This window comes from Salvelinus namaycush, chromosome 16 (genome assembly GCF_016432855.1).
Source record: "Salvelinus namaycush isolate Seneca chromosome 16, SaNama_1.0, whole genome shotgun sequence".
Classification (NCBI taxonomy): Eukaryota; Metazoa; Chordata; class Actinopteri; order Salmoniformes; family Salmonidae; genus Salvelinus; species Salvelinus namaycush.
The window spans coordinates 16,325,997-16,336,562 of record NC_052322.1 but is presented as its reverse complement, the minus strand read 5'-3'; the positions used below and the strand labels follow the sequence as shown (position 1 = coordinate 16,336,562).

The window sequence follows — 10,566 nt, the reverse complement described above, 5'->3', positions numbered from 1 at the left end:
ACATTAAGGACACCTTACTAATATTGAGTTGCATCCCCTTTTGCCCTCAGAACTGTCACGTTCCTGACCTGTTTTCCTTGTTTTTGTATGTGTTTAGTTGGTCAGGGCGTGAGTTGGGGTGGGCATTCTATGTTATGTGTTTCTATGTTTAGGTTAATTGTCTATTGGCCTGATATGGTTCTCAATCAGGGACAGGTGTTTTACGTTTCCTCTGATTGAGAACCATATTAAGGTAGGTTGTTCACACTGTTTGTTTGTGGGTGATTGTTCCTGTGTCTGTCGCACCACACGGGACTGTTTCGTGTTCGTTCGTTTGGTTAGTCTGTTCCTGTTCTTCGTGTTATATTGTAAGTTCTCAAGTTCAGGTCTGTCTACGTCGTTTGTTGTTTTGTAATCCATTCAAGTGTTCTTCGTGTTTTCGTCTTGTTTAAATAAATTCATTATGTCTGCATACAACGCTGCGTTTTGGTCCGATCCCTACTCCTCCTCTTCAGACGAAGAGGAGGAGAGAAACCGTTACAGAATCACCCACCAACCAAGGACCAAGCGGCGTGGGAGAAAGCAACAGCGATCGCAGGATTTCTGGACATGGGAGGAAATATTGGACGGTAAAGGTCCATGGGCACAGCCAGGAGAATATCGCCGCCCCAAAGCTGAGCTGGAGGCAGCGAAAGCAGAGAGGCGGCGTTTTGAGGAGCTAGCCCGGAAGCAGGAGAAGGATCTGGGCTACACTACGTGGGAGGAGATCGACAGGTGGGCGATCGACCCAAGGAGAGTGCCGGAGCCCGCCTGGGATTCTCTGGCGCAGTGTGAGGGATACCGGCGAATGGAGGCAGCACGACGACGCGGTAGGAAGCCTGTTAGTCAAGCCCAAAAATGTATTGGGGGGGGGGCTAAAGGGTAGTGTGGCGAAGTCAGGTAGGAGACCTGCGCCAACTTCCCGATCTTACCGTGGAGAGCGAAAGTACGGGCAGACACCGTGTTATGCGGTAGAGCGCACGGTGTCTCCTGTACGTGTGCATAGCCCGGTGCGGGTTATTCCACCTCCCTGCACTGGCAGGGCTAGATTGAGTATTGAGCCCGATGTCATGAAGCCTACATAGCCCAGTGCGGATTATTCCACCTCCCCGCACTGGTCGGGCTACGGGGAGCATACAACCAGGTAAGGTTGGGCAGGCTCAGTGCTCAAGGGAGCCAGTACGCCTGCATGGTCCGGTATATCCGGCGCCACCTCCCCGCCCCAGCCCAGTACCACCAGTGCTTACACCACGCACCAGGCTTCCTGTGCGTCTCCAGAGCCCTGTTCCTCCTCCACGCACTAGCCCTGTGGTGCGTGTCTCCAGCCCAGTACCTCCAGTTCCGGTACCATGCACCAAGCCTCCTGTGCGCCTCCAGAGTCCTGTGCGTCCTGTTGCTGCTCCCCGCACTAGCCTGAAGGTGCTTGTCCTTAGCCCGGTACCTCCAGTTCCGGCACCACGCACCAGGCCTACAGTGCGCCTCAGCCGGCCAGAGTCTGCCGTCTGCCCAGCGGCGCCTGAACTGCCCGTCTGCCCAACGCCGTCTGAGCTGTCCTTCTGCCCAACGCCGTCTGAGCTGTCCGTCTGCCCAACGCCGTCTGAACTGTCCGTCTGCCAAGCGCCGCCTGAACTGCCCGTCTGTCCTGAGCCTTCAAAGCCGCCCGTCTGTACTGAGCCTTCAAAGCCGCCCGTCTGTACTAAGCCTTCAAAGCCGCCCGTCTGTACTGAGCCTTCAAAGCCGCCCGTCTGTCCTGAGCCTTCAGAGCCGTCCGCCAGACAGGAGCCGCCAGAGCCGTCCGCCAGACAGGAGCCGCCAGAGCCGTCCGCCAGACAGGAGCCGCCAGAGCCGTCCGCCAGACAGGCTGCAGCCGCCAGAGCCTTCCGCCAGCCAGCCATGAGCCGCCAGAGCCTTCCGCCAGCCAGCCATGAGCAGCCAGAGCCGCCAGCCAGCCATGAGCAGCCAGAGCCGCCAGCCAGCCATGAGCAGCCAGAGCCGCCAGCCAGCCATGAGCAGCCAGAGCTGCCAGCCAGCCATGAGCAGCTGCCAGCCAGCCATGAGCAGCCGCCAGCCAGCCATGAGCAGCCAGAGCCGCCAGCCAGCCATGAGCAGCGGCCAGCCTGCCATGAGCAGCCGCCAGCCAGCCATGAGCAGCCAGAGCCGCCAGCCAGCCATGAGCAACCAGAGCCGCCAGCCAGCCATGAGCAGCCAGAGCCGCCAGCCAGCCATGATCCGCCAGAGCCGCCAGCCAGCCATGATCCGCCAGAGCCGCCAGCCAGCCATGATCCGCCAGAGCCGCCAGCCAGCCATGATCCGCCAGAGCCGCCAGCCAGCCAGGATCCGCCAGAGCCGCCAGCCAGCCAGGATCCGCCAGAGCCGCCAGCCAGCCAGGATCCGCCAGAGCCGCCAGCCAGCCAGGATCCGCCAGAGCCGCCAGCCAGCCAGGATCCGCCAGAGCCGCCAGCCAGCCAGGATCCGCAAGAGCCAGCCAGCCAGGATCCGCCAGAGCCAGCCAGCCAGGATCCGCCCCTCAGTCCGGAGCTGCCCCTCAGTCCGGTGTTGCCCCTCAGTCCGGTGTTGCCCCTTAGTCCGGTGCTGCCCCTAAATCCAGTGGGGTTAATTTGGAGGGTGGCCATTTGGAGGAGGCTACGGAAGCGGGGTTTGACTATGGTGGGGTGGGGACCACGTCCGGAGCCGGAGCCGCCACCGTGGACAGATGCCCACCCAGACCCTCCCCTAGACTTTAGGTGGTGCGCCCGGAGTTCGCACCTTGAGGGGGGGGTTCTGTCACGTTCCTGACCTGTTTTCCTTGTTTTTGTATGTCAGGGCGTGAGTTGGGGTGGGCATTCTATGTTATGTGTTTCTATGTTTAGGTTAATTGTCTATTGGCCTGATATGGTTCTCAATCAGGGACAGGTGTTTTACGTTTCCTCTGATTGAGAACCATATTAAGGTAGGTTGTTCACACTGTTTGTTTGTGGGTGATTGTTCCTGTGTCTGTGTCTGTCGCACCACACGGGACTGTTTCGTGTTCGTTCGTTTGGTTAGTCTGTTCCTGTTCTTCGTGTTATATTGTAAGTTCTCAAGTTCAGGTCTGTCTACGTCGTTTTGTTGTTTTGTAATCTATTCAAGTGTTCTTCGTGTTTTCGTCTTGTTTAAATAAATTCATTATGTCTGCATACAACGCTGCGTTTTGGTCCGATCCCTACTCCTCCTCTTCAGACGAAGAGGAGGAGAGAAACCGTTACAAGAACAGTCTCAATTTGTCAGGGGCATGAACTCTACAAGATTTCGAAAGCGTTCCACAGGGATGCTGGCCCATGTTGACTCCAATGCTTCCCACAGTTATGTCAAGTTGGCTGGATGGCCTTTGGGTGGTGGATCATTCTTGATACACATAGGAAACTGTTGAGCATGAAAAACCTAGCAGCGTTGCAGTTCTTGACACAAACCGGTGCTCCTGGCACCAACTACCATACCCTGTTCAAAGGCACTTAAATATTTTTTATCTTTGACGGGTGGGGTTTGCCCACACTGCAAACGGCTATATCAGTCCGCTAAGCACCCTCAGCACCCCTACTTCCCGCGGCTATGCATAAAACATACAGAAACTGTTAGCAATTGGAATTTCACAATACTTCCCTGATCGATGAGGTGAGCCAAACCGAATAGATGAATACAATATCTATATGGCGCAATGAACAGAAAAAATTGCCTACAGTACAGTCTAGTATTCATCTCATATACTTAAACAATGTGTGTTGATGGGCTAAGTACAGTGAAAGGACACTAGGGGATTGAAAGCCAGTTAAGGTGCTGTGAATGTGATGGCCTACTGTTCTAAATCTGAACCACCACAATCCCCTCTGTGTCTGGAGCCTGACAGGGAGCAGTTCACTCTTGCTCTTTAATTATTGAGCTGACTGTCTCGGATGGTTCTTTCTATAATTGAGATTGCATTTTGAAGGAATCAAGGCACAGTGACATGTCTTTCACTTTCCCTTATAACAAAAAGTTGTTTGGTGTAAATTTAAATTAAAAAAGGATATGGTGAATACTATGTAGCACTTGTACTAGTAATAGAGACACAGACACACCTGGAGGGTTTCTGCAGTTACAATGTAAATCAATAGCGCTCAGTTACCCTAGAAACTGACACCATCAATGAAATGAATAACAACAAATTGATTGTGTGGACAAAATTACCTAAAGCCTCTGACTAAGTCTAGCATCAAGGGTAGTGTATCATGAGGGGGTGGGTGTATATGGTAATCAGGTACCAGTAGTTAACTAATAGCCTACAAATTTGCTATGGACATCATTTAATTTAATTTCAATACCTGGTTGAATGGAAGTCACATCATTGATGTAAAAACTGTCTCTGCCTGAACACAGCTCCGTGTTATAAAGATCCGCATAGAGACACAGATCTGCATCTCCTCTTTACTGAGCTAATTATTAAAAGTGCAGAGGGAGAACGACAGAAAGAGAGAAATAAAGAGAGAGGAAGGGGGGGAAGGAGGAAAAGAGAACACACACAAGGCCATCTGGGAAATAAGTCCAGTGATTTCCGATTTCCATGAGCCAGGGTTTAACAAGCTGTGCATAAAGCCAAGCCTGTGTGTGTGTGTGGTTCTCTTAATCTTACCAGTGAATGCCTGAACAGGAAGCCTGGGGGGCAGAGGAACTTGTTAATTGAGATCTTGATCCTCCAGAGGTGTCTGCCACAACTTCAAACCCTACATTTATTTATCTGATATTTTATTAGCTCAAGCAGTCCACACTTCAGGGCACACTTTAATGAGGTCTGTGTATTATGTTGTGTATGGGGCTGCAGTACATGGATTGGATGCATTTCAGATCTTAGTTTATTCAAATCTTATTGGTCACATACGCATATTTAGCAGGGTGTAGCAAGATGATTGTGTTCCTAGCTCCAACAGTGCAGTAATATCTAACAATACACACAAATCTAAAGTAAAAGAATGGAGTTAAGAAATATATAAATATTAGGACGAGCAATGTCGGAGTGGCATTGACTAAAATACAGTAGAATTGAATACAGTATATACATATGAAATGAGTAAAGCAGTATGTAAACATGATTAAAGTATATAGGGTAGTAGCAGCGTTGAGTAACAGGGTGGTAGCCGGCTAGTGATGGCTATTTAACAGTCTGATGGCCTTGATATAGAAGCTTTCAGTTTTTTTTAATCTCTCGTTCCCAGCTTTGATTCCCTTGTATAGACACTATCAAAATCTGTACTGTCTGGAAGGATTTTACCAGACTTCAACACTCTGTCAAATGCCTTTTCTGTTAGGAATATTTGCACAACAAAGACCTTAAGGAATATTATTTCACGTTTCACAAAAGGATTTTGCTTGTGAAGATTACACCAGACAAAAGTCATATTTGAGGCTGAATATTAGTGAGTGGACTCAGACTGTGACACCAAGCATTCTCCTGTTGCCCCCTTCAGTGGGGTTCATGTAACTGCAGCACCAGCACACTTTCCTCCTGCATCTGTCTGGCATCCATTATTTCCTTATTGTGCAACCTGGTCTCAGAGCATTTCGTATTATTCTGTATGTAAGTCCGAGACACTCCAATTAGTATGTTACGTTCCGTATGGTATTTATTAATTCATGGATGTCCATCCATTTTGTATGATATGTTACGAATTCTAATTTGTTGTGGCTAACGTTAGATAGCTGGCTAACATTAGCTGGGTTAGGTTTAGGAGTTAGGTTAAAGGGTTAGCTAAAAGGCTTAGCTAACATGCTAAGTAGTTGCAAAGTAGCTAAAAAGTTGCTAATTTGTACAAATGCTAAAGTTGTCAGCGACGAGATTCGAACACGCAACATTTTGGGTTGCTAAACAGTCGCATTATACGCCCACCCATCCACCCTCCAAACATAAACTTACAAAATTAAACGTGGGTACATTTAAGGCAAATGCCCAGTACACTCGCAAAGACTCCTTTCATCAGTCCTGCTAGGTATTTTGTAACAAGAAATTACACTATAGATTGCACCTTTAAGATACATTTTTGGGTATACACATACAGTTGCCTACATGTTGGGGTCTTAACAGTGGCTGCCTCTGCTCCCTTTTCTTCAACCACAAACAGTTTTGTCTGTATTGTTTTTTTAGTTGTATTGTTTGTATCATTGTATTTTAAAATGTAAGTGGCTGTCCTTGTCTATCAGTATTTTGTTACTTGTCATGTTGTTTGTGGACCCAAGGAAGAGTACCTAATGCTTCTGCAAAAGCTAATGGAGATCCAAATAAACAAACTTCACAGTTTCTTCAGCTCCAACACACCAAATATATTTCCTTGGGTTGTTTTTCTTTATGGCCGCCTACTGTACAATGATGTATTTTGTGTCAGTCCATAGGGGAGACCCAGTGCAAGTACAGGGGGAAACAAACTACCAAAACGAGTCTTCACAAAGTAAAATGGGATACATTCACCAACATTCATACAAAATAAGACAATACACCATTGTAAACCATTGCTGAGAAAAATCATGTTGATATTGAGAAAACGACAAACACGTTGGTTTGGCAAGCATCCTGTCAGCACTGTGTGGATTGGATAATATGTGAGCTGCATGAAAAGTCCATGTGTAAAGAGAGTTGCCCTCTTAGTCTGATCCCAGGACTGTTTGTGGCATCTTGCCAACTCCTATAATCATAAGCATTGATTCAGTGTCACGCTAAACAGCACAAACAGATCTGGGACCAGGCTAAAGTCTGCACATTAGAAAGCACTCAGCTTTCATCTGCCTCCAGGTTGATGTTGTTCCCAAACTTGGCATAAAGCTGGACCTTCAGATCACCCAACACCTGCTGTATCGCCGACACCTTCCCTTCTAGGTCTTTGATCTCCTGCTGCAGTTGTTCCTGTCGTTACAAAAAATGCATGTTAATAAATCAGAATGGTTACAATTATTCAGGTTGTATTCTTAGTAATAGGGTAAAGCATAATGCCTTGATATCCCGGCCTTTGGCTTAATTATGCAACGTTAAAATTGGAACGTTAAATAACCCATGCAACGTTAAATAACCCATACGTGTTTGCCTTAGGAGTAGGCATCTCGATTTCCGAGGTAGACCTACATACCTAACTTCTACACAAGTCATATAATAGAGGGTTCAGACAGTGGCAGGTCAAATTCAAGGACTTTCAATTACTTTTTCAAGCACTTAATTGTGAATTTCATGGACCTCAATTTTACATAGAATTGTTGTAATTTAGGGGAGAAAACTCGACTGATCATCCATGATATGTTAACCATGTTTTGAGGCTATATAGTGTTTGTTAAAAATAAAAAAAACTACCATTTTCTGTTTCTGATGGGGACATTATATTATCATTAATTTATAAGTTACAAAAAAAATTGATATAGCAACTGCTGATTGCCATTTTAAAGTTGTAATGCATACTTCTTTTTACATGCTTTTGGGGGAAAAGCATGCAGAAAGTGTAAAAAGAAGTATGCATTACCACTTTAAAATGGCAATCAGCAGTTGCTACATCAATTTATTTGTAACTTATAAATTAATGATATGTACCCATTGATTCAAGAATATAACTTATAAATACCTCATGAGCTTAGTTCAACTGTTGTTCCCCATCAGAACCAGAAAAGGTTTGTTTTATAAAAACAAACACTATATAGCCTCAAAACAGGGTTAACATATCATGGATGATCAGTCCTTACATCCATAGCTATGTCTATGAATTTGAGTGGTTACATTTCTCCAGCCCCATCCCTCAGCTTTTTACTGAACCAGGGGTGGGGCGACCACTTTATCGTTTCTACTGCTGATTAGCCCTTTAAGAGCAATTATGCTTTGGCATTCAACAAATTATTACATTCTAAAATGTCAGAATAATGTGGACATTACCTTACTAAATCATAATAACAATACCTTTGCAGCTTCCAACATCTCTTGGGTCTCTTCCTGGGTGTGACTGATGAAGACGTCGCCAATCTGATACGGGACGAGCAGAGTGTCATCCTCAGCCATCATCAGGTCATCACTGGCATCCTGCAGATTCTGTAGAGATTTCTGAGAAGAGAGGTTATAGTTGGTTATATAATATAACAGTAGTGACAACATGATGTACTAGAATAAGAAGAAACAAGTAAAGAAAATCGAATTAATTCAGATTTACCTCATCAATAATTAACCCTTACCTTTTTTGACTCTATTTCATCTTTGAATTCTGTCATTCGATTCGTGTTTCTGGCAAATGTATTGATCTTCTTCTGGTCCTCAAATGTGACATTGACATCTTCAACTGCCTGTTAAGGGGAAGTCAATAGAGATTGTCCAAAATGAGCCTATATAGCTATAGTCAAAGCTGCTTGGCTAACTGCATAGCTAGCCAAATAATTAGCTAACGTTATATTTTTTTAAACAGAACAATACCACAGGGTTTCTAAACCATATTTGACAACACTACTTAGCCAACTTACTAGCTAAACAACGCCTGAATAAGGGATAAGAAAAAAGGATAACGAGCCAGCCCATGTTCAGTTGCCAAACGTTCTCGAAAGTTGCAGATATAAATCCCATGAATAGAGACGATATTATTTATTAATCTACATGTCAGAGGCATGTTTGATCTACATAGCCCATTTCTATCTGAATGTTCAGTCCTGCTGAACGTGCCCCAGAATGGCTAGGACTTCAGAGGTCTCAGCCCAGTACGAGAGCTCTAGCTAGGTGTAGCCATATAAATTACATTAAAACTAGGGTGTAGTAGCAAAATAGCTGGCAACGCGTTCTTCAAATTGCACTAGCTATCATTAAACTAACCACCATGGTAGCTTAACGTTTAATAAGGAAATCGCGGATAGATGCTAAGAGTCGTTTGTTGATAACCAGCTAACGTTAGTAGCTAAACTACCCTAACATCGCTACCGTTAGCTGGCTAGCCAGCTCGCTAGCTGTGATCCAAACAACGCACGAGTAGATCACGAATAAAAACAAAATCAGACAATGAATTTATGTATTCACAAACTAAATTGTAGAGCACGTGTCTTAGATCATTACTGCACGAATGACAGTGGTGTGGCGCCTGTATGGAGATCGGAGTGAATTATTAAAACTGATTTTAACTTACAACTGTCTTCTTCATGGTGGCCGCCATCTTGCTATTGATTTAGAAAAAGTCGACTTCTTCAGATGCAATTTAGTGGTGATAGTCATCATACATGCTCATTGCCACCACCTAGCGGATTTACTATATTCAGCGCTTCAAATACGTAAATTATACTCATTAAGCCAGGGGTGTCAAATTCATTTTGCCCGTCTCGGGGGCTAAATTCAGTATTCAAAGAAGTCCGGAGGGCTCCACTGAAAATTGCTTATATTATTTCCTCTTGTGTCATAATTTGCAAAACATAGTCCCCTGTCCTTTGATTTGGAAATGTTCGATGCTCCCTGACTGTCTTACTTTCATTTTGGTGATTATTATCAAGGAACGGTATGAATGTAGGTCCATTATAATTGTCTACAGTTTCAATTTGGCTTTAGTCATTTTAAAGTACACCCCCCCCCCCCCCCCCCAAAAAAAATAGTATTTCTAATGTTGCTTTTTACTTAAACCACATGTGGGTCTTATGTTTGATACCAATACACACATGTTCAAGGTTTTCTGTCAAATTGGGCTACTTTGAAATGTCCCAGGTAAAATGGTATTGGTCGCGGGTTTTTGGGCTACTTCTAAGTTGCACCGCGTAACTTAGAAATAGCCCAACTTAAAAGTAGCTCAGTTTATTAGATAAATTCGCTTGGAGGTGGTTTAAATGCCATTCTAATGTCGACTTTGCTCATGGAAAACAGTATCAAGTGTTTTATGCAAGCTCAGTTCTTGGGTCTCGGGGCTGCGCGAGTGGAAATTTGAAATGGAAGTTATGGAACTCCCTCGGGTGCTTCTGTTATGGCGAAAAGTCCTCAATGAAACTGACATTAAATGTGGATAATGATACATTTGCACCTGTTGCCCACCAAGTAGACAATTAATTTATATGCCATTGTAGGCTACTAGAATACCATTTGATACTATAAATATGTTGAAATGACAATATCACTGAAGTCATTTCAAATCCATTTGTACCACTTGTGTAGCCTACCTGGAGCTGGCAAACATATTTATTAAATAGCCTATACCTTCAGTTTGTTGTTGTAGCCTTGCATTATTAAGCAATTTATTAATGGACATGTTTAGTTAATTCAGTTAGAAGTTATCAAAGCTCTATTGCAATTGCCGATCAGTTGTCGGTAACAATCAGTCAGATTAGGCTACAGGTAAACAATTTTAAAGACTGGCTGCTGTTGACAATCATATTCAGTTCATATACATATTATTAATATTTAATTCAGTGATTGAAATTATGACCCCATCCTCAGTAGTCTATTCCAGCAGGCTATTGTGAAACACAAGTACTTCTTACCTCGAAATCACCTCGCTATTCATGTTGAATAAATTAGTTTGTCAGTTTGAACTAAACAAGCTGCTAAATCTTTCATTC

The 10,566-nt window shown here is 44.7% G+C and overlaps 1 protein-coding gene across 1 annotated transcript; it reads right to left on the bottom strand.

Annotated features, from left to right (window-relative positions):
- Positions 1-6,524: 6,524 nt before the first annotated feature.
- On the bottom strand, positions 6,525-9,213 carry LOC120060660 (prefoldin subunit 4-like). Its single transcript, XM_039010048.1, has 4 exons — positions 9,156-9,213; positions 8,224-8,331; positions 7,955-8,095; positions 6,525-6,922 (listed from the first exon to the last, which is right to left on the bottom strand). Exons 1-4 carry the CDS (start codon positions 9,180-9,182, stop codon positions 6,791-6,793), a joined length of 408 nt encoding a protein of 135 aa, XP_038865976.1. The 5' UTR covers positions 9,183-9,213; the 3' UTR covers positions 6,525-6,790.
- Between the last annotated feature and the right edge of the window lie 1,353 nt (positions 9,214-10,566).